Raw genomic sequence first — 26343 nt, forward strand, 5'->3', positions numbered from 1 at the left:
GCGCTCATTTCATGCTAATTTGATGCCGTGAATCCAGAATGCTCCGCATACATATACAAACCACATATGCACATTTCACATGTTTCATCCTCTCCTCTTCCTCCCCGCTCTGCCTAGTAGCTCTTCACCGCCAACGTCTCTTACAACACCGATTTCCTCAACAGCAATGCTTTTCTCTTGCACAGTACCACCGAGTTTCCGAATCATCTGCTCTCTTGCTTTGGCCGCACCTGGCGAGTCCCAACCCAATGTCTGACTGGGCTGATATTCCTCTATCACTACAGTGTTCTCGTTGTCATCATCTGCAAGTATATCACCTGAGCTTTCCCCGCCCGACGCATTGGAACGTGTCGATGTTGCCCGGCCGAGCTGACGCCGTATGCGTGTTTTTGACGTAGCCTGATCGCTAGGACCAGGTGCAGTCTTACGATTGGCACGTAGTTGCGCTAGAATAGATGAGTAGTCTTTCTCTTCTGCTGTTTCTCGAGGCTTGGACGCTTCTTGCGGGGCTAGCGGCTCGGTATCTGGCGGAATGACAGCATCCGGTCCAGGTTCCGAGTCTAAGGGTCTGGTGACTGTGGTTTGATTGTTTTTGGATTTGCGGGACACAGGGGCAATAAGTGACTCCGCAGACGAGCTTCTTGCCCGTGAGAAAGTATATGAATTATTTGATGGGGTTGATGGTCGGTGTGGAGAGGCAACATTGATTGCCTGATGGGGATGCGATGCTCCGCCATCATATCCGCTGATGATTGGATCATTGTCTTGATTTATGTTATTGCTGTCTTTACTGCGAGGGGCAGACTTGTTAGCTGTTACTGGAAAGGTTGCATCGGCGGACGGTGCAAGATTAAGCCCGCCAGGCCGTTGAGGTATTTGTTGCGGTGGCTGTCTCGACGCGACGTTCGCAGTCTGCGCTTTCTGATGAGGCTTAGATGGGCCCTCGGGGAGTGGCTCAGTATCTACGTTTGCTTGTGGCTGAGGCTTTTGCTTTGGATCCTGCGGTGGTGGCTGAGTCGTTTTATTCAATTGATATTCGTCATATGGTTGCAATCGTCCGCTGCGCAGACATGCCCACAGCCAAGTGACGTGAACAGCTGGTATGCGCTTGCTCGTCGCAAATTTGATTTTTGGTGTGTTTACAGTGGGAGGGTTGCAGATCACTACTGATGTCTTTACCGATAATTGTTCATCGTACGTGGCGCCTGCCCAATGAGTCAGATCGCTGCAGTAGGTGCGGGTTTATTCGAACATTCACATACCCATAAGTGTGACGACTTTAGTCACATGCAGCAATTCGATGCCGGAAAACCCCGTGGAGTTGATGATCAAGCCGGAGAACCCTGACGACGTCAGAATCAATAAGGGATTTGTGGGCCACAAACATACCACTAATGCTTAGTCTTTCAAAAGGTCGGCTTAAGACGTCGTCTGCAGGATCAACGAGGCGCTTGCCATACAGGCAACGCTCGACCCACCAATTGGTGACCAAGCTTACATATGATCCGGCATGGGCCGGAAATGCTGTCAGATCAATCTCAGCATCATGCGGTATCACGACATAGCTTTGTTTGAGTTGATCCAATGAGAAATTGTTGAGGTCAATGACGCGGATGACTCGCGCACCATTACTCTCAAGATGTTGCCGCAAGATGCTTGTCTACCAGCATGTCAGCAGGGTCTAGAGCGCACGGGTGGGGAATGTTGGACCTTTTCTACATCAAATCCATGTGGGCAAATGAGGCGCCCTTGGAAAATGCCATTATATCCGGAATCATTGTCAGGCTGCAGAGGCAGGGATGCTTGCTGGGCATCTGCAGGGTCTCGAGGCTTCGACTCGGCAGGCGCATCATGTGCCAGGGTAGACGCATCTTTGCCAGGCGACACGGGTGTATGTGTGCGTGTACTTGCTCGCGTGCTTTGTTGCTTAGCAAGAATGTCCTCAGTCCACTCGTCCTCGTCAATCGGTCTCTCGAAGCTTGGCGCAGTAATGCCCGCCCATAGAGCATCACTCTGACTGCCTAGCTTTGTGCTCGCTGAACGTCGTAGCTTTCTTCGAAATGGATTGAGTGCTTGGCTCGGTTCGGCGTCTCGTGTGCGTTTGCCCATGGCGGGCGACATGGGCTGTCTGCGGTCCCAGGCGCCCTGGCCCCGCTCTTCGACGGGCATGGTTGGGTTGTACAGGGACTCGTCGAGCGCCATGCCTCTGTCGAGGCTCTGCTCCAGCCATTCGAGGGATACAATCTTCATTCTCCAATTCAGAGCGTGCTCGTATTTCTTGCCCGATGGCGTGGCGGCGATGAGATGGGTGACGGATTTGGTGAGGTCGCCATGGTATTCAGCGCCATTCGCGTCGACTGTCTCCTGGATACTCCGCCGTTGTTCAGCTATTGGGGGTCAGCGTGGGATAGTTGCACGTGTATGTGGGGGTGGTGCTGTACGGTTGTCGAAGCCAGTGAGGCATATCCTAAGACCAAAAAAAGTAGGCATGCGATATTCCTTTTCCAGTGCTGCCACATCCAGATCGTCGTCTCCACTCATCCAGACCTCGCGGAGAGCCTCGAGCCATGTGGGGGAGAGAACCTTGACGTCGTCGCGGGATTTTGCGACATAGCGATATTTGGCGCTGTCGATGCTGCCGACGATGAGGTGGGTAACATCCGAAGTGAGGTCAAGCTTGATGGTCGCGCCCATCTGCGCGCCAATGGCTGCGAGTTGGGACTGCACAGGGACATGGGGTTAGCAGGTGTGATAGAGAAAACAGGGCGGTGGTGGGCATACGCGCTGCTCGGGGGGAATCGAGGTGCAGCAGAGGATGGCCCCAGCCAGGGGCAGTTGGCTTGTCCCTGCATCGTGTAAGTCCATGTGGGCGAGCAATGTATGGGAGCGCCAAACGCACCATAGGCTCCATCTGTTGCGTCCATCACCGTCGTGGCGACATGCGCAGGTCACAGTGTTGTGTGGAAGTGAAGCGCCGAACGAGCAGCGTGTCCGAGCTAAGCCCGATTGCAGTGCGCGGGCGCGTTGCGGGGAAGCCTGGCAAAGACGAAGTCACGTGGCCCAGCCCTGGACTTGTCGGTCAGAGTGAGAGAATTCTCCTGGCCTTGGCGGGCTCTCGCCTCGTCTCGCGTCGGCGCCATCTCGCTGCTCTTTCCGCTCTGTCTCGAGCGATCTTCCCCAGGCGATCCATACACAGTAAGTGGCCACGCAAATGCAAGAGCAAGAAAAAAAAGCTTTTCCTCTGCCGGGTATCCACCCAGACCCCCAAACCTTGATCCGACTGTTCCAGGGATGGCATCATGACGAACCGCCCTGTTCCTGAGATCGCACATTTGGGGCGACGAGTTGGCAGTGACCTGCTCTGCTGCCGATAGCGCAACCTGCCTCCAGATTCAGCACCCCCAGACGGCGATCAGTACTGGATTGAGGCATACACTTTTCTTTTCGACACCCATGCCATGGTGGGACGCATGCCGCTGATGCCCTGCCAATACTGCGTCAACTGCCCCCGGGTCCAGGCTACGGTGCAAGCGCCTACTGCTGGGCACGGGGCACGCGGAGTACGAGTTTTGTCGGTTGCATGAGATGGTCGCAGTCGTTGGTTTGTCTGGCGGGCTTATGGCAGCAACACTAGGTATAGTTATACATACTACTGTACGTGAACAGACTGCTGCTCGTCGCATGGAGGCCGTCAGACTGGCACCGCGCGTTGCCCAAGCACATAATGACCATGCCCAGGCTCGCCCAGATGGAAGTGTAGGCAATGCGGGCACTGCCATCTTGTCTCCCATCAGCTGCGCGTGAATGTCTGGTTGTCTGCGTCCATGTCACGACTGCGTGCAACCTTGGCGGGTAGACCAAGGTCATGATCCGTCGATCTCAGTACCTTGCCGGGTGAGCCGCCGGCGTCGGTCGCTATCCGGTATACGGTCTAGAAGCAGATGATAGCAGTTCAGAAACCAACGCTTGCTGCTTGTCTCCAGCGCCTTGCAATCTCTGGATGCCAGCCATGATGTCATGCATCCGAGCCTCCGTCCACGCAAGCTTACTACACCTCATTTAATCCCATGCTTAGTCGATCTCCGCAGCTAGACGACTGTCCGACTCACTTGTGTCGCTCCTTGACGCGCAAATTACTCTACTACTACTACCTACATACTATCCCTCCCTCGCCCACGCAGTCGTGCCGCTGCAGAGCCCAGCTGCGCACCCCTTCATCCTCGGCCTGCCTAGTGCCGCGACCCCCGCCGAGCAACAGCACACTGAGGAGTCCGCGTCATCCAGTTCCCTGCACTTGCGCCCCGGCATACTTTCGCCGTCTGTCCTGGCTTAGTCTGACATGCCCGCCCGTAAAATGAATGCATGCTAGTTTGGGCACACCTCAAAACACTCCATGTCCCTGTCGCCCGCACCATTATTCACCTGACAAAACACTCGTCTTTACCGACAGCGCAGACGCTCAGTAATAGGACAAACCCGCTCCCTTCCGACTCCCCGGCAACCACACCGCTCCACATTATTATAGCGGCCTGTCGTGCGGATCCCATCCCATTTACACATCACTATGCTCACCGTAGTATCTTGATACCTTGATCCTGCCCGTAAGTCCTCGCCTCATTTCCCCTTCACTGCACCCGGACCCTTTGTCTCCGTAGCGCCCAACCCACAACCTCCTTACCAAAAGCATCGACAAGGACCATGGTTGGGTTGCCTTGACCAAACACCTCTTTGTGTCCCGTTCATGACTCGGAACTATCCTGTTCCTCAAGCTCTTGTATATTCTTGTCCTTTACACACATACACATACATCTACGCTCTATAAGACAACGCTCGCCGCATGCATCGCCTCATCGCTTCGTTTACCTGCAATTGACACACATACTAACCTATCATCGACATGCCAGAGTACCAACCTGTATACTCTGATCGTGGTCGTTTACGTTATATTCCCGACCATCTAGAAGACCCAATAAGAACAAATCGCGGCACATTCCAAGGTCGCAATCGTCGACCACATCGCATTCACATCGCTCACGTAGGACCTGATCCCCTACTTCGCATTCAGCGACGACGAACGACTGAGAAGTCGTACATCACCGAAAAACTGGCGATCCATCACGAAGGCGCTAAACGGTTCTTCCGCTCTCTGCTTGATAACCGCCTCTCTTCCAAACCCGAAACTGCAGACCTTCCTACCCCACGCTCATCAACGAGTGGCTCTAGCAGCAACCGCAGCTCCATTACCTCAATTCCAGAGCCACGCTTCCGCGACATGAGGTCGCTCACGAGAAACTCCCCCAGTGACGCCGTCGGCGCAATTGGTGGGACATTGGCTGCAACCGGCATATCAAGACCCTCGACAGAGTCACATTGGTCCTCTGGGCGCTCATCTACCAAGAGCGCAATAAGCAGCGTGAAGCCCGTGCCCGAAGAAAAACCAATAGCTTCTGGTGGTGGCTTGAGCGTCAATGTGCAGCTCACCGAACCAGTTTTGTTTCTTCGGGGCTTTGAGCAGGCCGAGAACGGTGAGCGCAACACTGCAATGCTGCGCGGTACCCTGTGCCTGAAGATCACCAAATCAGCGAAACTAAAGGCCGTCACTTTGAAATTCCGGGGCAAGGCAACCACGAAATGGCCAGAAGGTTAACTACGCCCCCTCATTGTGCTCATTACAATACTGACTATCAATAGGGATTCCCCCAAAGAAGACTGAATTTGAAGAGGTGGACACCTTGATGAGCCATACCTGGCCGTTCTTCAACTCCCAATTCCCGACGGCAGAAAATGGCACTGGTGCAGATCATGTGGAACTATACAAGAGTTCCGGTGGCTTGACCGGCTCGCCCAACAATTCCTCATTGAACCTCACGACAAAAGAAGCAAAACGGCTATCGCTGCAAGTTAACCAATCCCGAAGCTTCGGCAAGGGTGACACCCCTGGTGGTGGCCCTTCGGTAGCACAGAAAGGTTACAGAACCTTTAGTCCTGGCGAGTACATGTACAACTTTGAGCTACCGCTAGACAGCCACCTTCCCGAGACCATTGACGTCGACCTTGGTTCAGTCAAGTACGAGCTTGAAGCCACTGTCGAGCGTGCCGGGGCTTTCCGCACCAATCTCGTTGGTACCAAGGAAGTCACACTCATCCGTGCACCCTCAGAAGGATCGCTGGAGCAAGTGGAGCCCATTGCAATCAGCCGCAGCTGGGAAGATCAACTTCACTATGACATTGTCATCTCGGGGAAATCATTCCCGCTCGGGGCACAAGTTCCAATTGCTTTTAAGCTGACCCCACTCGCCAAGGTCCAATGCCATCGGATAAAGGTGTTTGTCACTGAGAATGTCGAGTACTTTTGCAACAATAAGCGAGTACATCGGATGGAACCAGTGCGCAAGGTACAACTATTCGAAAAACGTGCAGATGGCCCGCCGACGAGCACTTTCCCTGGCAGTACCATGCGGATAGTATCTGGAGGTGGTGTCCCATATGACCAGCGTGCAGCAGCTTCTCGTGGCGAAGATGTATCTGTAGAAGACCCTACCAATCTGCTGGGTAATCTCAGCGCCGACTCAAACATTGGTCCGACCGAAATGGAGTTCAATGTGCAATTGCCAAGCTGTCACAACCTGCGAGAGAAGGACAAGTCGTCAAGGTTACACTTTGACACGACGTACCAGAACATCCAGGTGCATCATTGGATAAAGGTAAGTCTACACTAAAGGGATTGCTGTTACATATGCTAACAGTCTCTTAGCTCGTCATGCGCCTTTCGAAACCGGACGCAAATGATCCGTCAAAACGACGACACTTTGAAATCTCGATTGATTCACCATTCCACATCCTTTCATGTCAAGCTACGCAAGCAAACATAGCACTGCCAGCTTATTCATCACCTGAACCTTTGATGAGTGGAGCGCGGGTGCCTGAGTGCGGATGTCCCGACGCACCATCTCGCCGCCCATCTCCACCAGGCTTTGTACCAACCTTGGGCAGTATGGGTCGGCCAAGAGGCCATACCGAACCACCGTTACCATCACCGGCATCAGGGATCACTCGGCCGCAGGCAGCACATATCGGCGGACCAAACGACTCTACCGTCCCACGACCGATGCATCTCTTGCGTGTACCCTCGTTCAACCCACCGGCCTTCTCCGAAATCGAGCCGCCGCCACCACTAGAGACGCCGCCGCCGCTGTACGAAACGATCGCATCACCTACGAACGGGTTGGCAGATTACTTCTCGCGGTTGTCAGACGCATACGACTCTGATAGCGATCCTGAGCGCCGTGACCGGGCGCGTGTCGAAATACCCTTAACGCCAGGGGGCCGTGCGAACCGGAGCATGGATGAAAGGAGAACATGGCTCCCAGTCGGTCATTGAGCAACAACGACTGAGACTTATGATGTCACGCGTAACGCATTTTTTTACGTTCATGCACATTACTTATATTGGACGATTATTTCTCTCAGTACAGTTTTAGACATGGTCTGTGCGTATGACCTTATATCTGGGTATGGGCGAATTTTGGAATTTTGTTTTGCTGCGACTACGGGCACATGAGGCGAAAAAGGCATGTTTTGCATATTCCCTATGTTAGATTTATTTCATGTTTGTCCATTTCCTTACGAGGTTGGAAGTTTGCAGCCCCCAGGCGTTTAGTGGACTACTGGGATGATCCTTTTGTCTGGTGTGTTTCATAATGGTTAGCATTGGGCTTGCTTTTTTGTTATTGTTGTTGTTGTTGGCAACATCGTCGGGCTTGGTCATTGGGCTCTTGCAAAGCCCTGCCGCCCCGCTTCATTTTTTTCCCGTCGCCCACCGTACTTATCTCATCGACCAAGGCTGGTTGTAAATATTTTCTTCCAATCATTATACGAATCCTGCCGCAAAGCAAGCGTTCCCCCACTTGACCCCTCCCTGACGTGTGATCATCTGCTCGCCAAAGCTTGTAGTAGGACATACTATGTACGATGGAGAGTGGTGGTTCCTGTTCGGTCCGATAGGGGAGATAGATGAGAGCAAAAAAACCGGTGTACATCATACACCTTGCTGGAGATGACGTATACATACATACATCTTCCGCTCGCAAATGGGATATTTACATGTCAGCTTGGTAAAAGCTATGTATCATAGTCGTGTTGATCAATGGGCTTGATAGGCGCCACATGTTGTATAGATGAGACGTGTTTCCTTGTACATGCACATACATAACAGGACGTACACGCGCTTGGCTGTGCAGCAACTGTACACACCTCCATCTTGTTGTCTTCTTTGGAGTTTGACGTTTCTTCCTTTCGACTACATGCCATGTACGCATCCACAGGTGTATATACTCGCTCAACTATGTAGCACACCACCTGTAGTACTTGCATCAACAAACAGTGCACGTGTTTTTCCCAGTACTCGCCAAGTACCCGCATACGAGGATTTATTTGGCCATTTTCCCGATGTCTTACGGCAAAGGCTAGCATGCCCCTAGGGTGGATGGTTGGCAGCCTTTCTTGCATATTCCTTGTGTTGTAGCTGGCAATACATGACTAGACAATCAAACTAAAGGACGGTGTTGTAATTATAGGTACGCAGTACTGGTGTGTACTATGTACATATACATCGTGGCTTGTCACTGGTGTGGCTTGGTGTTTGTCCCATCGCAGCCGCCCCACTTGGATGGGATATCTAAGAATCACCTGCATTCTTAGCTGCCACTCTTAGATCTGAGCTTATCGCGGCTATACCGCTCTTCAGACTGGGAATGCATGGCCTACACTGGCGACTAGTACCTGGACGGCGTCGCCGTCAGTTTGTATGGCGTTGAGCAGCTCAGCGGTCAAGGGCAAGACGCGAGTGCGCGAGTCGTGTGTTACCGGTAACCACGGGCCAAGCATCGTTGCTGACTGCGCTGATCGGCTTTGATGTTGATAGAGTGCAGGGCAGCGCATCTCAAGACATCATGTGATAGGCGGCGTGCAGGAGTCTTTGTCAGGTGGCCCTGCACACTGCAGATTCGATAAAGATGCGTGCGATCTGGACCGACAGGCCCCAAAGAAAAGCAACAACAAGCACAGTGATACGAATGGGTTCAAAAGGCTTCGGGACTCGGGCACCACAGCTGGCACGGCCGTTGATATAACGGCAGTTCTCTCGGGCAATTGTCGGCATCCTGTCTCTACCAAAACGTTGAGGCTCGCGCATCTGTGGCGTAGGATAGGCGACCTTCAACCTCCCCCGGACCAGTCAACGTCATTGCCAAGTGACCAAGCACTTTAGTTTCGCAGAACGGCCATCACATTATAGCCGTTGTGTCATTTGCTCATCGCGCTCGTCAAGCTGAATTGCCACAACAAACTTCTGGCAACACGCAATTGCCAGACGCCCATCGAGCAGCACCGCATTGCTTGTACCATCCGCACGCACCAAGAGCGAGGTGAGCGTGAAGGATCGTTGATACCCGACCACCAGGCGCGCGTCCCATCCAAGCTTTCGGCTGGCACTGCCGAGACTAATACTGTGTCTGCACACCTTAGGCTTGAGATTTCTTGATTTGGGTCCAAGACTTTTCTGCTCTGACCCGTCAAAACAATAGCCACGCCTTTTGTCGCTTTCCCAAGGCCGACTTGCGCTGCGTCCCCAGCTTCATACCACCACGCCAAACGGCATTCTCGATCCACCGCATCAAAGGACCGGCGTCTGGGCGGATCCTCAAGTACATGCATTCGACTTCGGATCCATCTTTTTCCTACCTTGGCCGACCTTTTCGACAACACGGCCCCGGCTCCTCGCTCCTCCCCACATAACGAACCTTTTGCCCGCGCACCGCGCTCGTACCTACACCGCTATACTCGGGTAGACACAATAAGAAGCTCGGAAAAAGCAAGGCTAATCGCACTTCATCATGGCTTGGGATCACCTATCCATCACCAAGCCGCATCTGGTGTACCTGATTCTCGGAGGCTTCACCAGCTTGTTTATGCTGTGCTCCTCTGTCATCAAGGAGCGCTTGTACATTGGTGAAGCCACGGTCGCGACCATATGTGGCATCATATTCGGTCCTCATGCAGCCAATCTCATAGATCCTTCGACTTGGGGCAATGTCGATTTGATCACCCTAGAGTTTTCGCGCGTCGTTCTCGTCGTGCAATGTTTTGCCGTTGGTGTTGAGTTGCCTCGCGCATACATGGAGAAGCACTGGAGGTCGGTAGTCCTGCTGCTCCTGCCAGTCATGACTTTTGGCTGGCTGATAACCAGTCTGTTCATCTGGGGCCTGTTCAGCGCCCACCTCAACTGGCTCGACAGTCTCTGCATTGCTGCTTGCGTCACTGCCACCGACCCTGTCTTGGCCTCATCCGTTGTCGGTAAGGGCAAGTTTGCTAAACGAGTCCCAAAGCATTTGCGAGATTTGCTTTCTGCTGAGTCTGGCTGCAACGATGGTATGGCCTTTCCCTTCGTTTACCTGGCCATTTACCTTATCCATTACCGCCCCGACGCCAGCAAGGTTGCGTACCACTGGTTCTGTTACACCGTCCTCTACGAGTGCATCTTTGGTGCTTTCTACGGCGTGGTGATTGGCTACATTGCAAGACGTGCTATTAGATACGCTCACGAGCGCGACCTCATCGATCGCGAGAGTTTCCTTGTTTTCTACTTTGTGCTGGCGCTTTTCTGCGCTGGCTCGGGTTCACTCTTAGGCATGGATGACTTGCTCGTAGGATTTGCTTGCGGTGTAGGCTTCTCCAACGATGGATGGTTTTTGGAGAAGACGGAAGAGTCCCATGTTTCCAATGTCATTGACTTGCTCATTAACTTGGCTTTCTTTGTCTACTTCGGTTCCATCATTCCCTGGGAGCAGTTCAACTCCGACGTCATCGGACTGTCACCCTGGCGTTTGGTTGTGCTCGGCATCTTGGTACTCTTCTTCCGCCGTATCCCAATCATGCTGATGCTTAAACCCGTCATTCCGGATCTCAAGACATGGCGCGAGGCATCTTTTGCTGGACACTTTGGACCCATTGGTGTCGGTGGTTTGTTCGTTGCTATCCTTGCGCGAGCCGAGCTCGAGACCAGTACCACGACGCCGTTAGCTGTACTACCTGAACCTGGTTTCGAGCATCTAAACATCATCGAAATGATATGGCCCATTACCTGTTTCTTGGTTATTGTCAGTATCATTGTCCACGGCAGTTCGATTGCTGTCTTCACCCTGGGCAAACGTATCAACACTCTCACGATATCAATGTCGTACACACAGGGCAACGAAAACGGACCTGGCTGGATGGATCGCCTTCCCCGTATTCAATCGCGTTCAAGGTCTTCCATGGCACGTCGCCCGTCCGAGTCATCCTTTGACGAAAAGTCCGATTTTGCAGCTGCAACTGGCTTCGGTGGCTCATTTTTGCGTCGACAGAGGGAGGAAGACAACCCAAGTCGTTCAAACTCTGTTAAGCCTACGGGTCGAGGCAGGCGCTGGGATGCTAGTCATGGACCTGGCGGTCCCATTGCTCAATCTGCCATTACACCCAACAGACGTGATGAGGACAAGGTAGAGGCCATACCACCAGAACAAGATACAGACACGTTTGCCGATGCCATGGCCATTTCTAGTTCCAGTTCATCGAGCGCAAAGGAGAAGATGAAGATGCGGCAGCCTGAGGAAGAAATTTATCAGGAAGGCCATCAGACCGTCTTCGAAGATAAGGAAGGAAATGTTTTGGGCGTGAGGGATAGTCACGGCGAACATGGCCAAGTACGAAGGGAACACGATATCCAGAGAGGAGAAGACTTGATTACTCAGGCCGAGATTCAGCAGGGAGTATCTCAGAAAGAGCATGGTAGCGGACTTGAAGAAGCCCCAAGTAAGATTGAGAACGCTGTTGAGCATCCTCACAAGACATGGCGCAACCGTATGCAAAGTTTCTCAGGGCGTATGCACAAAGACGGCAAGCAAGCAGAGCCTTCGAAGGCTGATAAGCCAGCGCACAAGCCTGGGCCCGCTCTCGCGTATCAATACGGTAACACCATCATTGTTGAAGACGAAGACGGCGAGGTCTTGAAAAAGTACGACATTCCAGCTGCGCCAAAGAAGGGCAAGGATGGCCGGCCTGTGAACACCCGTGGTCAGTCTATGGCAGAATCTTCAAGCCGCGCCGTACAGAGCTTGAAGCGCATGGGAACTCACATGGGCGTCCCAAACACTCATCACGCTGGCCCTGAGGGTTCTCAAGCTACGAATGACAAGAAGAAGAAGGCGGCTGAAGCAGCTGCCAAGGAGCAGCAAGATGACGATTTGATCCGATTCACTGTTACCGCTGGCGGACGTCGCATGAGCAAGTTGGAGTTCATTCAACAAATGGCACAAATGAACCCCAAAGACAGGGCCAAATTCGTGCAAAACAGCGATGTTCCCGAGGCCGTTAAGGATGCTGCACACAAGGACGCACAGGAGCACACTGCTGAGCAGCGCCGCCAAGCAGCCTCTAAGCAAGCGAACGTGCCTGCTGTTGTAGGCAAAGAGGGTGAGGCCGAGCTCCACAAGATCGAGTCTCCCGCAGCAGACGAAGCGGGAAATGCACGGGGTCCAGAGGGCTTGACACTGGTCGACAGTAACGACGAACAGGTTCCCTTCCACGCTGTACGTCAGGATCTAGAAAATTACTCTTACGGTCAAAGCGGCGAGACAGCAGCAGAGCGTCGAAGACGGCAAGCAGCAGAGCAATCCTCAAGCCAAGGACCCAAGGACGCCGCAACCCCTACTCCTGCAACACAACAGCCCCTCATAGAAGAAGCCGGAGAAACCTTCGAAGGCGAAACAGCCGCAGAGCGCAAGCGCCGTCTCGGTGCCCTGGGTGTGGCCAAAGACGACACCCCTGAATCCGACTCTGAAGACGAAGAAACCGGCGACCCCCTAGAAACCGGCCGCGGCACCCACTCGCGCGCTGCCGCCGAACCTAGCAGTCAAAAGACGCTCTCGCCCGCTCCTCGTACCCCCGGTATCCGTTTCGCAGATCAACCCCGCGTGCCTACAAAAGACGAGCGCGTAGCCGAGGAAGCGCGTGAAAAGGAAGAAAGTGAGCGGGAGAAGAAGAACAATAAGCGTAAGAGTGGGTTGAGTAATTTGATTGGGAGGAAGTAAGACATGGGAGATGATGATATGACTAATATGCTGTGCTGTGTTGTTACATGAAGGAAGATGAGAGATGACATTTCGGTCTTCTTTTTTCCTCTTCTCTTTTTTGGATATGTATACGCATGTGTATGCTTGATCCAGGTTTAGTGTAATAGATGGAGTTTTTTTATCACGCTTCGGGCGTGTGTTTATAGCGTTTTTTCTTTTTTTTTCCGCTCGAGGCAAGAAAAAGTAGATGAAAACGTTGATGTTTCTTGTTTTTCATTTTCAAGAGATGGCTAGGTATGAATGGGGGAAAGTAGGTAAGAGAGATGGAATAGTGAAGATACTTTATGCAATGCAAAAGATTTATTATCACGTTTGTTTACTCATTACATTGTTTGAAGTGAGTTTGAATTATCATTTCAATTGCCCATGAACAGCTCGACACACAAGAGTGGCGTGCACAAATATACACTGTCTTACAAGAAAATTCATCATTTTCTTTGTCATGACAAAGTTACACGAAAATTTGTCGAATACCCCAGAATCTCCCTTTCTTGGAATCTGCTTTTTTTTATAGCAGTTTGAGCATGACGAGTTACTTGTCTGCAGCAGACGCCTTATCTCGAGTGGATCCCTTGCCCTCAGCAGGAGCCTTACCCTTGCCCTTGGTAGACTCCTTCTTCTCGGCAGCAGACGCCTTGTCATCAGCAACAGAGGGCATATAGCGACCCATAGCACCCAAATTATACGACCTCTTAACCGGAAACGTGAAGCGCTCACCAGTCTTCATATCGTACGTGATATCAAGCGGATTTGGGTTTGTGAGGGCAGCAATAGCCTGGGCGGGGGTGAACATGACGGCCATGTGGTCCAGCTGCGCAACTCGCTTTACTTCCTTTTCGGACTTCTTCTTGACTATTACCTCTTTCTTCTTGTCCTTGGGGTCCGGGTTGGACTTTTCATGCATGCCGCCAATGACGTCCTTGTCTTCGTCAGACTCTAACGTCAAGTCAATCAGCCGATACACCGGTCTCAGAGAGAATTTGATGGGAGTGGGGGTCGGTTCGGTACTGGTTGCTCGGCTGCCCGTTGACACGGTCATTGTGGGTGACGTTTCTTCATCCGTCATGGTAAGGTCGATAATCTCCTTGGGCTGGGATGGGGCCTTCTGGGATGATGGTTGTGGCTGCGGCTGCGGTTGCGTCGTCAGCTTGCTACTTTCTGAGCGGGACCGCTTCTTTCCCTTTCGGGGGCAGAGCCAGAAGGGCCAGAGCTCATGTTTGAATGATCGTTTTGACTTGACGAGGGTTGAGGTATGGCGAGACTGTGGAACTTGTAGAGGACGATGGGTACTGCGGTGTGGAGGGTTGGTTGTTGTCAAGTAAACAAGGCGGGATAAGAGAAATATTCAAGTTATTTACTGTGGGCGATGAGTGGTGAAGGGTGAATGTACCGCTTGGCCCACCTGCAAACGCTCGAGTGAAAGGCACCTGCGGTAGTGACCGCTAGTACACGATTGGACTATCATGTTGATGTTCTTCAGGGTCGCCTTCGTTTGCCTTTTTGCTTCCCTTTTTGAGACTTGGACGTCTCTGGCTGCGATGGACCATGTGCGGAAGGCTTCTGGGGAGCTTGCTGTGCAGCTTTTTTCGCCTTTGACCCTCGTTGTCGGGGCCGAGGGCCAGGTTTCGGCGGCGAGAGACGCGCTTGACCCGGCCTGTGATATTCAAAAGCCTCTTGCAGGCCAGGATGCATGTCTGTATATCTATATAGCTGACCCCCAATAGTACGCAAATACTTGTCGTCGACCTCGGTGAATCGTTTGCCGTTATTCACTCCCCAATTGAAGACATAGTCACGTGCAGAATTATGTGCCTCGAGATCGGTTCTTAGGGATTCTTCTGCAACAACGGGTTCCTCGCTTGTGGCGCTGCTCACCGTTGGCGGACGAGAGGCTGCGGACGAAGCAAGAGATATGTATGCGCCAGAATCTGGAGTAGTATCTTCCTGAAAGAGGCCGTAATGGGTACGGAGCGTCAATACACTGAGCGGGAACTGAGACAAGTACATTTCCTTGTAGACAGCGACTGCAGCAGGTACCGTGAACATGACTGTAGGCCTGGGGTTTTTCCTCCTGCCATGTGTGGGTAGATATTCCTCGATATTGATTGATATGTCTTGGGTATCCTCCAAATCCTCATCGTCGTCAAGTATGTCCGAGTCTGTCAAGCTATCGTCGTCGCTGTAGCTGTCGCTCTTTTGGGTATGTCTTTCGTCCAGGCTGTCCATGTCATAGTCTGGCCTTGCCCGATACAGCGCCTCGAAATTGTTGCCGCCGCCGCTCAGGGGTATAAAGTCCTGCTCTTCTTGGTCCCCATTGTTATTTCTGCCGCGTGCAAACCGACCGCTGCCATTGTGTTGTTGGCCGCCGCGTCCTCGTCCCCTTCCTCCACGTGCTCCTCCGCGCTCTGCTTTCCTCGCGTTGTGTATGGCTTTTTGGCGCGCTTTGTGCCGGATTGGGGGCGGTCCTTGTGGTTTTGTGGATCTGGACTTTCGATTCTCAGCTGCAGTGGCGCGCCGTCTCTGGCATGGGCGCGGCATGGCTGCAGCGAGGGTTTGGGTGCGAATTTCTGGTTGCAGTTGTGCGATAGACGTCAGACTTTACGACGCTCGGCCCCTCCCAAACTGGGATTCTGAGATTGCTCGCTTTGTCCTGGCGCACATCCATGTACAGCGCGACCATGATGCAGATCTCACCAGCAATGATAATTTTATATTGAAAACAATGGCTCATAGATTTTTGTTTGTTGGGATCCCTATTCGTGAGTAACTATCATTTTAGTGACACTTCTAGATCCTGTCTTGTGCCATTAACTCACTCTACCTTTACCAATTGCAAATGCACGAATTATGCATAATACACTAGCTCTATGCATTATCAAAGGAAATCGTGACCCTTAGGTCGCTGCTGGCCCTCTAATTCTCGAGAATGGTGAGGACAAACAACTGCTATATACACATAACTCAATTTCACGTGGAACGAGTAACTTTTCTCACCTTGAACATAAACACCACAAAACTCTTATGCACCCAGCTATGTTAATTCACAAAGCAATCTGCCTCACCTGCCGTCTAAGCCACACATCTAGGATTCTGCTCGGGGGGTCTTTCATTTCGCCATCCCAGCACCCCCAAGACACTCATCTTCCTTCAAGTCCCACCCAAACCCGCGCCGCACTTATCCAAATTTTCTGAATCCTATGCGAATATGGGAAACCCCCCCACTTATTGTCGTTGCCTGCGGCTCTGCGACCCTTTTCATTGCACAGAGCGGACAAGGCAGACCCGTTTATTTAGCGCCCGCATGTATTTTACCCGATACCCGCGCCGCAACCCCGCATGTTGCAACCGCCGCACAACCGCATCGGGCGAGTAAAGGAAGTAATCCGAGTGATAGAAATAGGGTCCTGATGAGATGATCAATCCGGTTGCTGGGGTTAGGGGCGCGAAAGGAAGCGGCGCGGTTGGGGGTTGAAAAGGTTAAGATGGGTGCTGAAGGAGCGAGAGAGGAAAAGGTACTTGCTACTTGCTTTACTACCAATTACGCTCTATTACTGCTGCTGGAGTCGCATTCACGTCTCACTCCAAGCTTAATACTTATCTGTTTCATCCTTTACTAAAGCGGCCGTCTCCCTTCCACCCTTCTATACCAACAAAATCCAAACCAGTCGCACGAATCGACATAGTACCCATATTATCACCACCATGCACACCACCACCCTCATCACCCTCTTCCTCACCACGCTCACAACCGCCCACCTCCTCCCCCCACAACCCCCCCACCCCTACATCCTCCCTCGCGCTGCCCCATCAATCCAAGACCAATGCACCTTCACCCTCTACCACAAACAAATCTCCGCCAACCCCCGCAAAAACTACATCTACCTCCCCACCCTCACCGATCATGCAAACAACATCGTCATCGACATCGCAGCCACGCGACCGGCGCAGGAACGTAATTCGTACACAAGGCTGTCGGTGACGCGGAAGTATGCTGTCAAAGGGTTGTTGGGTGGTGAGACGTTGACAATTAGTGCGCGGGACGGTGGTGATGGTTTGGGGTTTGAGATGGGAGATTTGAGGTGGGAAGCTGAGGGGAAAGAGGGAGGTGTTGAGGAGATGGAGGGAGAGGTGGGGTGTCGGGTAGGGGAGTGGGTGGAGAGTGGGTTGATTAATAGAGTGAGTTTTTTTTTCCTGTTTATTTTCTTCATGATATGTTTGGGGAGGAGTTGACTAATACGATGATAGGAACGGAAGCTTGAGTGTGCATTTCCTTGCGGGAAGATTGATGAGGCAGAGGAGGAGGAGGAGGAGGAGGAGGAGGAGAGGGAGGAGTTGAAGTAGGTTATGGGATCGAGTGCAATGGAGATTCGAGGTTTCAGGTTTTGGTCACTCGAGAGATCAGTGTGTGGTCGGAATTGTAAGATATGATATTGTAAATATCGCAGAAAAGCGACAGAGAGGTTCTATTCTATTCTTAATTCTTTCCAAAAAAAACCGCCATAAGCATTCTGCCTCATCCCAAATACCAAAAAAACCCTAGTCGTAAACCCATTCATCTATTCCCGAAAGTCCAAACATCCCTCTCCTGCCCAATCCACCGCACAACCTTCTCCTCACACACAATCCTCTCCCCACACTTCCCGCAAACCCCCTTCGCACAACTACACCTCTCCTCCACCTCCACCACATCCTCCTCAATCGGCCTCATCATCTGCCCCTCCAACCACACCGCAAATTCCCCCTTCGCACACCCCGTCACCCTCGCAACCCTAACCCCCCTTATCCCGGCAAAAAGCCGTAAAACCCCATCGTCACACCCATCGAACATACTCTGCCACGCATGAATCTCCAGATACTCGGCGCCGCTAAATGCAGCCGTCGCTTGCTTCTCTGTAAACCGTGGGTCGGTATCCAGGCGCACGGATAAGTACCAGCGCCGGATCTTGGCGATCGCAGAGGCGTCGAGGAGGGGTTTCCACGGGGAGACGAGGTGGGGGAGGGATGTTAGGAGGGAAGGGTGGGCTTGGAAGATGTGAGTTGAGTAGAGGAGATCCTGGGCTTCTTGGTGGATGCGCTTGCAGGTGGCGAGGATGGCTGGGTAGATGGGTTGGGGCGCGTGGCTGCGCTGTTGCGAGTACTCAACCAGGGAGTTGGAGTTTGGGGTGTTGGCGCAGAGGAGGTAGTCGTAGATTTGGTTGCGGAGTTCGGCGGGGAGGAGGAAGAAGATGGATTGTTTTTGGGAGGCTGTGGGGAGCCGTTTTGAGGGTGTGGTGGGGTGATGTGTTTGTTCTCCTGCTGGTAATGTGGGCAGAGGAGATGTGGTGGTTGATATGGCGTTATCGCTCATGTGGGTGTTGGGCACGTTGAAGTGCGCGGCAAAGTAATATGCCATTGACATGTTGTCGTTCAGTGCTTTTTCTTGCTTTTGGTTTATTGAGACCGTTGCTCTTCTCTCAATTCAGTTGTTGAATTGTTTTCTGGAAATCGTTCGTCTCAAGTCGTAATCGTGGTGGTTGTAAATCGAGCGATGCCCTCTCCTATTAGATGTGTAGGCAGGCAAATAGTTAATCGTATGTCTGACTGTAATGTTGTCTGGTTGCTGATGAATTAAATTAAACCACTGGCAGCCCTACCTGCCTTATAAGTAGAGGCTCTGGAAAAAGCTAGAGCCGCAATCACGTTGTTGGGCAGGTGAACGCGACTCACCGACCTGTGGTCTCACTACGAAATCATCCGCGCCAGCGATAAGAACGTCGGGGCGGAACGGATCGCCCACTAGGATGCGTGAAGGTCGCGCCACCAAGGCTGAGCTGAGCGGTCACTCCACCGCCCCTTGTTACATGCGCTGTCTTTACCTCACGAGCAGCGCAGCATGGTGCATCATAATTTCTTTTTGGAGCATACCAGTTATTTCAAAGCTGTTCTTTGACGTGTGACAACGCTGTTCGTTTGATCTGCCAGTCTTGATAATAGCCGGCGCTTGATCGACATGCGGGGTCACTGGTCGTTCGCCCAACTTCCCTTCTCGGGCTCATGGTTGAGAGTTTGCTTCTTTTCGTCAATAGCAAGCTCACCCATAATGAAATTGGAGTTGTTGAATATAACCCACTTCATGGTTACGAAATGTGTGGTATGGTGGTGTGATCCGCAGCTGACGATGATCAACTACGTAGGTACGCACGGTGCAGTGGCCCAACAAGAAGCATGATTCTCGCATTTTACTCGGACTTGAGCAACTTGTCCAACGTTACAACTACTACAACCCTTGTCGCTCCCTGCTACTTCCCGATATCTCTGTTGTACAGTAGGCATCTCTCTCATAAGTCGTTACATTTTGTAATTCGCCGTATTAACGTGTCCCAACGGATATTTGGCGAAATAGGCCTCGATCTTCCATATCATCCACCGCATAACTAGACTCATAATTCTGATTCGATCCCAACCCTGTATCTCAGAAAATGCCCATGATACCGACACCGACCATAGCAGCGACGCCCTTAGCCCACCCCGAGTCGTGTGTAGGAGCAGCAGCCACCACTTCTACGACGGTCTGAGTCTGACCAGTCTTGCCTGTCAAGGTCCCCATACCGATCTCTCCTCTGCCCGGAGCTGGAGCCACGGATCTTTGCGGCTTGAAGTCAATAGAAATAGTGTGGGGCCACCAAGTCGAATAGGTACCGCCAACGAATGTCTCGACCCACTGCACAGTGACGAAGGGCATATTGCTAAACGACGTCATTGCATGTGTAACACTGGTACTCGTTGTTCTAGATGAAACCGAAGAAGTAGGCGCGGGCGCGGGTGCGGGCGGAACAGGATTGACCACAGGATTGACAATCGGAGGCGGAGGCACTACAGCAGCAGGCCCCACCCGGGCTACAAGCGCATATTCGAGAGAATTGCTTGCTGGTGTGTTGACTGGGGTTAGGATAGCTGGTTCGACTGTTGTAGTACTTGTAATTGACAGTGTGGGAACAGCAACTACTAGTCCCTGGGCAGGCGGGTCCTCGGTTGGAGCGACGGCAGGTACTCGATGGATTCTATACTATGTGAGCAGGTTTTAATCGTCAGTGTATGAGTACGGAGCTACCCAGAGCTGCATATTTCTGATGTTGGAGTCACTGCTGGAGTGAAGCTGGATGCTGAATTCGCTCTTGCCATGAGTGTAGTCTCCGCATCTCGCAGGTATCCAGACACCGGAGGGAGCGTGCATGCAACCAAAGCTGGCAGCAGAAGCATTGAGATGATATGACCTCGCATCTTGTTCGAGATAGAGTGGTTCAAAATGGCTGAAAGTGCTTTCTGTGGTGATCTTGGATGGTGTCGTGTGTGGAGGCTCAAGATCCCAGCGGAGTCCTTACTTCAACAAAGACTCCGCAGCAGAAATAAGCTATTAGCGAAGACTCATCGATGGATCGCAAGGCTCTGATGAAACTTCGGAAGAGACCAGATTCTAGGCAACCTCTACTAGCCAGCCTTGTGAAACGCCACACCCGTGATTAGAGTAGCACGACTCGTAGAAAAGAACTATGAGGTGCAACGAGAGACGAGATAAGAAAGTGGGTGAGCCAAAAAGCAAACGCCAAAACGAAAGTGGGTGCAGAGGGAAAACCGACGTGAAGTGAATGTGAGACTGTAGAGATTCAAGGGGTTAGAAAAGATTGTGTACGGTGTTGATATTGATGACAAAGCCTGGCAAACGGAAGTGACGGTGCTGTAAATCATCAGTGGGAAGCGACGGTGCATGTATAGCAATTGAGGGCCAGTTTCGAATGGGGTATCCTGACTTCCTCCATCTACTCTGGAAACCACATCCCTTAGTAACTGATTACATCATGTTATTGTTCTGCACTTTGTCGTCCGACGAGCTCCAATCCTTGAGTTGACTCGCCAAAGAGGAGAGAGGCAGATGGAGACGTGCAAACGTGGTCTCTACTGTAACCCCGCCTTCTAAGTCGAGATAAGGAGGATGTGATGTTGGAGTAATGTCAGCGGTTTATAGAAATCACAATTCAACTTTCATATCCCAGCTCTCTGCTCATCTGCAAAGCCCGAAAAATAAGCCTTTTCTTCCCCACTCTGTCACCCCTAAACAAGCTAAGCGCACATCTTGGCAAAGGCTTAGCACACTCCAAATCCGGCAACTGGGCGCGTTGAGCCAGCGCTGGAGAAAAAAAAGCAGAATAGAATAGAGACGGGGCCAGAACCCTTTTTCTGTTTCTGTTCAAGGAGGGAGGCAACAAAGTTCATGCATGCCGCACTGACACTTTCTAAAACTTATGTCTGTCAACTCGGATAAAAAGTCACAATTTGGTATAGCTTCGGAACTGGTAATGGTACGAGTTCGTCACTCAGCCTTCAAATAGCGGCGAAAGAAGAGCGAGAGAAAGGAAGAGAGCAGCATAAAAAAAAGGGAAGAAAGAAAGCATTATCGGAATCAAAACTCAGCCCAAAAACAATAGGGCATTCTCTCGTTATTCCCCGCTTCCATCTCCATCACAACAAAACACGCGGATAGGTTCTGTAGGTAATACGCGAACCCCAGCGCTAAAGTACATCCGTCCTTCTGAAGAAAACAAAGTAATAAAGCGCAAAAAATAAAATAAAATATTATGTTATTCGGCTTTCTTCGGTGCACTGCAAAGAAAGAAATGCAAGAGAGCCATACGTGTGTGTGTGTGTGTGTGTGTGTGTGTGTGTGTGTGTGTGTGTGTGTGCACACGTCTGCTCGCAAACCCTAGTTCGTTCACGTCCCTCTCCCTCGGTACGCGAGACAAAAAATAGAAACATTCTAGTCGGAGTGGAATAAAGAAAAAGAAAAATGCGCAAATCCGGATATAGTTACCCTAGGGAAGGAATGAAGGCATTGGCCCACGCAAACATCACCCGCCCGTCCATCCGTGCTTCCGTGGCTATGTACTCGGGCTTTATGCGAGCTCGGAAGTATTCTTTTGGGTAAAGCCGCGATGAGGGAGGGGCGAAGAGAGGTTCCGCGGAATAATATATAGATTAGGATATACGAGATAATCCACATCATTGCAGATATACATGTCTTTGCCTCAGCTACTCACAGGTCCCGCAATCACAACAAACACAAACCTTTCCAGCCAATCCTTCAAAACGGGGCTTTTTTTTTCAGGCGAATGCGGGTGCCCTGGGCTCAAAGCGCAAGCCAGGCTGTCCTGTCCTGTCAGTCAGTCAGCCAGCCCGATATCTGTGCGTCTTTCGAACTAGCGTCAGCCACGCCCGGGTTCCGTCATGTGCCGGGCTCACTAAGCGTACTACTCCAGGGGCCGTGCCTGCAAAAATAGGCGACATTGCACTCTCTTTGTCGGCGCGTCATCAGACTATTTTGTTGTTGTGTGCTGACGGGCCTAATTCCTAGGTCCTAAAGTAGTACAGGCTAACAGATGGGCCGATCTGTCACCCGAGACATGCGGCCTTAAGGAGTGTCTTCGCTGCTGTATTTTTGAGCCTCATTCTCGCCAGATCAAGTGGCTTGCACGCTTCTGACTAGTCGGCTGACACTAGTCCTCTCGTGTATGTAAGGTACACACGAGAGCGAGACTAAGCCCAGGTAGTGGTGTGCCGCGGACGCAAAAGTAAAAGAGGCTGTTCAGAAAACATTGATTTTGCCAGTGGCGTTGAAGCGACACGAAGAAATGGAAGTGATAATGGTAATTGGTGGTAAGTTTGATTGTGCGCAAGTGACTAAGCTGGTATCTTCTAATGCCGATTCGGATGGGGATTCCAGTCCAATACAAAATAGTAGCAAGACTAAAGACAATACGAGGTCGAGATCATGTACAGGAAGCGCTGGTGGTGCGTGTGAGGGCTGACGTGCAGAATGCCTTCCGATTAAGAACGGGGGCGACGCGGTACCATTCCAAACAGGATGACAGGGGTAGTAATCCAAACTGCTTTGGCCGTGCTAGACAAAACAGAACAAGCTTGGAGCTGACTGCAGAGGCCTGATTGTAAAGAACAAGGGTATATACAAGAAAAGAAAGCGTGCAAAGAAGCACATCAAGGCCGTGCCAAGCTGTAACTATGTTGGAGAAGGAGTAAAGTAAATGGAGCAATCAGAATTTGCGTGTCGTAGCGACCGAGTTAAAGATATATGTGCTTCAAGCTGGAATAGCCGGAATTATGACAAAACGCCGTAAATGTCTGGGGGGAAGGTGATCGTATACTCATAAAACGAGTCCCGAGTCCATGACAAGCTCGCGGGACAAACGACTGTCTTTGCGATGGATGGAAAGAAAAGCGAGAAAAGCGGACAGTTTTTTTTTCTTTTGCAAAGGCTGTAGCGGGTCTCGGGCGGCTACCATGCCATGGCTAAGCTGAGCAGGGAGATGATTGATGGAATGACGATTGATGATAGCGGGGCGCCAAATATGCTGGTCGCTGCGTTCTTGTACGTTGTCTGGCCAGGTGTCATGTCGCCCTTGGGGTCTGTCGAGAAGAAGTACGTCTTGGCCGCTTCGGCGCCTTGACTTGGGTCCGGTGCGCTCATTTGGTTGGGAATGGCACAGACCTTGGCCGGGTCGAATGTAGGACAGCGCTTCTTGTAATCGTTTTGCGATCGCTCGGTATCAGTTGAGTTGAAGTAGGCCTTGAGGTAGGAGATTGTCATGACAGTGTCTCGGTCGGGTGGTCCAGCAGACCATGATGGGTCGCCATTGCTCCAGTGGTTGAAGAAGATGCTGCCGCCTTCCTGGGGAACGTTTTCGGTCATTCGGTGGAGGAGTTGGCCATCAACAAAAAACTCGACACTACCAGAGGTCCAGTCAAAGCGGTACTCGTGGAACTTTTCGTCTGGGCGGAATGGAAGTTGCTTGACTACGAAGCCGTTTGTTCCCTGGGCAGCGAAGCCGTTGGTGACGGATTGGGGGCTTTGGAGAACCAGGTTTACGGCGCCTTGGGATTCATTGAATTGATGCGAGAGGAATTCCATGTCGATTTCTTGCGAGTTGTTGTGGTACTGCGACTATTAGCCAGGGGACATGGTTTGTGGGGGCGCGTCATGGCAGCGTACAAAGAAGAATGCGCCGCAAGTTCCAGACGAGTTGGACAACTTCATGCCAACACGGTAGCTGCCGAGTAGCGTGTCGTTGCGTATGCTAACAAACTCGGCACCGCTCACAAGGCCGTTTTCGTGGTTGCCGCGAACCCACAGCTGGAGTCCGGCATCTCCGCCGTTCTCGGCATCTCCCGCCCATGCCTTGTCGTCTTTGAGAGGGTTGGAGAGAACATTGCCCACTTCCATGGCCTTGCCGAAGGGGCCTCTGGCGGTTTGCGCGGTCATATTGTACTCCTGCGGTCTCCAGCCTACGGTGGAGAATTTGTCGGTCGTTGTGTGGAGAAAGTCATTTTCAAGCAGCTCAGTGAAGACGGCATAAGAAGGGTCGCTGGTCGAGTTGACTGAGTATCCGCACTCGCAGGCGGCATTTGCTGCATAAAAAACTCGTGGTTAGCGCTCGCGCGCGCCAAAGGGCAAAGTGGCGTGAAGACGGGAGGTAGACTTACAGAAGCGAGAGAGAGCGAGTATTAGCAGGGCGGGCAAGGCGCCCCACGAGTTGTGTAGGAGCATGGCGGCGGCAGAGAAATTATATTAGAGCGGATAGTCGGCAGGTTGGTGAAAGCTCTTAAACAGACCAGAAAAAGAAACGAGGGAGAGTAAAGAGCGTGGGTCGGTGAGTAGGGTGGTGTTGGCCGGAACAAAAGTAAAAAGAGCGTGAGGTAGTGGAAAGAGTGGCAGGGCTGGGCAGACAAGACGGAGCAGGGCAGAGCAAAGAAGGACGGCAGGGGGGAGAAGAGGGCTGATGATGAACTGCTGGGTTGGCCGTAGGGAAGCTGGAAATGCCCCCGGGCGTGCATGCCCAAAGCAGAAAGCACAAAATGCAGAACACGACTCCAGCCGGCCTGGGCACTGTCCGTTGGTGTCGCTCCCAGGGATCGCCCGTTAATGGGACCGAGATGATAAATGAACAAGACACTCGGCCCAAGACGCGCAGTGGGGAACCGGCCATGGCAACCTCCAATCGGCCAGGGCGGCCTGGTGCATCGTCCTGTCGCGTGCTGCTATCACTCTGCACACGACTCGATGCTAGTACTGGCACGCTGGTGTTATAGCACGAGCATAGCAGACTGCTAGTAGTGTACTCAGCTTAGCAGGTTGGCCCATGGCCCTGCTATGCCCTGCCATACGTCCATGCCCATGGCTTGGTCGACATGGCGTCTGGCCTAGTCTCTCGTCTCGTCCTCTGTCTGCCATGCGCCATGCACCCACTCGAATCCTTCCCGTCTCTAGCTGTCCCAGACGCCATCCTTCACAAAAAAGCGAACGAATCACCAGGCCATCTCCAAGCCTCTGCCGTTCCCTTGGCCTGTCCGCGGGAAATTGCCCACTGGCTCAAGCAACATGCGCAAAGCAAACAGGGGCCCTAGCGCACTTTTTTTTCCTTGTCCGACCCCATCATCACCTATGTCGTCTTTTCCTTGCCTGTGTGTGGAGAGAGAGAGAAAGCAGCGACAAAGACGTGCAGTCACACACACATACACACATAACATCTGCTTTTGCCATGCACGTAAGCGTCTGTGTACGACTTGGAACCACCGTTTCCTCGTACCCTTCTAGTTTGCCCCCCCTATTTGGTCTCGGCCACAGCAACAGCAATAACACCAGCCTCGTATCCCACAAACTGGGCTGCATCCTATTTCAACCCGCCCAGCACTTCCATTGGCCTGAACCTCGACGTTGTTATGTCATAGTTCTCGGCACCATGCGCACATACCGCCCCTGCCCATTCCCATGTGACCGCAGCTTGGACTCTTGGGAAAGGACAAGAAAAAAAGCTGGGGTATTCTTTATTATCCAACGGCTTTTGTGGTTCTTGCACAAACCCAGTCACGTAGTAATTTCTCCTGGGTTGTTTGATGCGAGGCGATCGTCCTCTGCACCAATCAGCATCTGCTTGCACCAACTGTGCAAGTGAGGCAGGTCCCAGGACGGCCATCGGCACACATACGTACACCCCATCTCGATTAGAGTTCGAAATGACTGACATTTAATCGTTGGTGGCGCTCTTACTATTTGCAGGAAATATCACCATTCTGGCTTGCTTGAGCTAATTGGCACCGTCCAATGATTGACAGAACCTTATCCCCTGGT

At 52.0% G+C, this 26343-nt stretch overlaps 10 protein-coding genes across 10 annotated transcripts; 3 read left to right on the plus strand and 7 right to left on the minus strand.

The window, feature by feature from the left end:
* Window positions 1-84: 84 nt before the first annotated feature.
* Window positions 85-2924, minus strand: COCSADRAFT_160060 (uncharacterized protein; the record flags this gene model as incomplete). Its single annotated transcript, XM_007701382.1, has 7 exons — window positions 85-1205; window positions 1263-1343; window positions 1390-1660; window positions 1711-2387; window positions 2442-2721; window positions 2782-2846; window positions 2900-2924. The coding sequence occupies 7 exons, from the start codon at window positions 2922-2924 to the stop codon at window positions 85-87; spliced, it is 2520 nt and encodes an 839-aa protein (XP_007699572.1).
* Window positions 2925-4897: 1973 nt separating this feature from the next.
* Window positions 4898-7381, plus strand: COCSADRAFT_89006 (uncharacterized protein; the record flags this gene model as incomplete). Its single annotated transcript, XM_007701383.1, has 3 exons — window positions 4898-5642; window positions 5692-6704; window positions 6755-7381. The coding sequence occupies 3 exons, from the start codon at window positions 4898-4900 to the stop codon at window positions 7379-7381; spliced, it is 2385 nt and encodes a 794-aa protein (XP_007699573.1).
* A 2025-nt stretch (window positions 7382-9406) lies between these two features.
* Window positions 9407-13463, plus strand: COCSADRAFT_36411 (uncharacterized protein). Its single transcript, XM_007700973.1, has one exon. It carries the CDS (start codon window positions 9894-9896, stop codon window positions 13125-13127), a length of 3234 nt encoding a protein of 1077 aa, XP_007699163.1. The 5' UTR covers window positions 9407-9893; the 3' UTR covers window positions 13128-13463.
* Window positions 13464-13476: 13 nt separating this feature from the next.
* Window positions 13477-14384, minus strand: COCSADRAFT_190052 (uncharacterized protein; the record flags this gene model as incomplete). The annotated part of the gene is made up of 2 exons (XM_007701384.1): window positions 13477-14298; window positions 14325-14384. 2 exons carry the CDS (start codon window positions 14382-14384, stop codon window positions 13702-13704), a joined length of 657 nt encoding a protein of 218 aa, XP_007699574.1. The 3' UTR covers window positions 13477-13701.
* A 56-nt stretch (window positions 14385-14440) lies between these two features.
* On the minus strand, window positions 14441-15815 carry COCSADRAFT_317745 (uncharacterized protein). The gene has a single exon (XM_007701385.1). The coding sequence runs from the start codon at window positions 15705-15707 to the stop codon at window positions 14646-14648; it is 1062 nt and encodes a 353-aa protein (XP_007699575.1). The 5' UTR covers window positions 15708-15815; the 3' UTR covers window positions 14441-14645.
* Window positions 15816-16384: 569 nt separating this feature from the next.
* COCSADRAFT_116445 (uncharacterized protein) lies at window positions 16385-17703 on the plus strand. The gene is made up of 2 exons (XM_007701386.1): window positions 16385-17345; window positions 17415-17703. Exons 1-2 carry the CDS (start codon window positions 16872-16874, stop codon window positions 17508-17510), a joined length of 570 nt encoding a protein of 189 aa, XP_007699576.1. The 5' UTR covers window positions 16385-16871; the 3' UTR covers window positions 17511-17703.
* On the minus strand, window positions 17678-18959 carry COCSADRAFT_116449 (uncharacterized protein). Its single transcript, XM_007701387.1, has 2 exons — window positions 18876-18959; window positions 17678-18798 (listed from the first exon to the last, which is right to left on the minus strand). The coding sequence occupies exon 2, from the start codon at window positions 18565-18567 to the stop codon at window positions 17722-17724; it is 846 nt and encodes a 281-aa protein (XP_007699577.1). The 5' UTR covers window positions 18568-18798; window positions 18876-18959; the 3' UTR covers window positions 17678-17721.
* A 420-nt stretch (window positions 18960-19379) lies between these two features.
* COCSADRAFT_181035 (uncharacterized protein) lies at window positions 19380-20330 on the minus strand (the record flags this gene model as incomplete). The annotated part of the gene is made up of 2 exons (XM_007701388.1): window positions 19380-20209; window positions 20260-20330. 2 exons carry the CDS (start codon window positions 20328-20330, stop codon window positions 19621-19623), a joined length of 660 nt encoding a protein of 219 aa, XP_007699578.1. The 3' UTR covers window positions 19380-19620.
* A 232-nt stretch (window positions 20331-20562) lies between these two features.
* COCSADRAFT_317779 (uncharacterized protein) lies at window positions 20563-20981 on the minus strand. Its single transcript, XM_007701389.1, has one exon. It carries the CDS (start codon window positions 20913-20915, stop codon window positions 20697-20699), a length of 219 nt encoding a protein of 72 aa, XP_007699579.1. The 5' UTR covers window positions 20916-20981; the 3' UTR covers window positions 20563-20696.
* A 2512-nt stretch (window positions 20982-23493) lies between these two features.
* COCSADRAFT_26035 (glycoside hydrolase family 16 protein) lies at window positions 23494-24762 on the minus strand (the record flags this gene model as incomplete). The annotated part of the gene is made up of 3 exons (XM_007700872.1): window positions 23494-24153; window positions 24208-24623; window positions 24699-24762. The coding sequence occupies 3 exons, from the start codon at window positions 24760-24762 to the stop codon at window positions 23494-23496; spliced, it is 1140 nt and encodes a 379-aa protein (XP_007699062.1).
* Window positions 24763-26343: the final 1581 nt, after the last annotated feature.

Source organism: Bipolaris sorokiniana, assembly GCF_000338995.1.
Source record: "Bipolaris sorokiniana ND90Pr unplaced genomic scaffold COCSAscaffold_6, whole genome shotgun sequence".
In the NCBI taxonomy this organism is placed as follows: Eukaryota; Fungi; Ascomycota; class Dothideomycetes; order Pleosporales; family Pleosporaceae; genus Bipolaris; species Bipolaris sorokiniana.

Coding starts and splice junctions, on each gene's coding strand:
- COCSADRAFT_36411 (XM_007700973.1), top strand. CDS start 9,894: ATGGCTTGGGATCACCTATCCATCACCAAGCCGCATCTGGTGTACCTG.
- COCSADRAFT_317745 (XM_007701385.1), bottom strand. CDS start 15,707: ATGCCGCGCCCATGCCAGAGACGGCGCGCCACTGCAGCTGAGAATCGA.
- COCSADRAFT_116445 (XM_007701386.1), top strand. CDS start 16,872: ATGCACACCACCACCCTCATCACCCTCTTCCTCACCACGCTCACAACC. Junction 17,346..17,414: donor AGAGTGGGTTGATTAATAGA/GTGAGTTTTTTT, acceptor ATACGATGATAG/GAACGGAAGCTTGAGTGTGC.
- COCSADRAFT_116449 (XM_007701387.1), bottom strand. CDS start 18,567: ATGTCAATGGCATATTACTTTGCCGCGCACTTCAACGTGCCCAACACC.
- COCSADRAFT_317779 (XM_007701389.1), bottom strand. CDS start 20,915: ATGCACCGTCGCTTCCCACTGATGATTTACAGCACCGTCACTTCCGTT.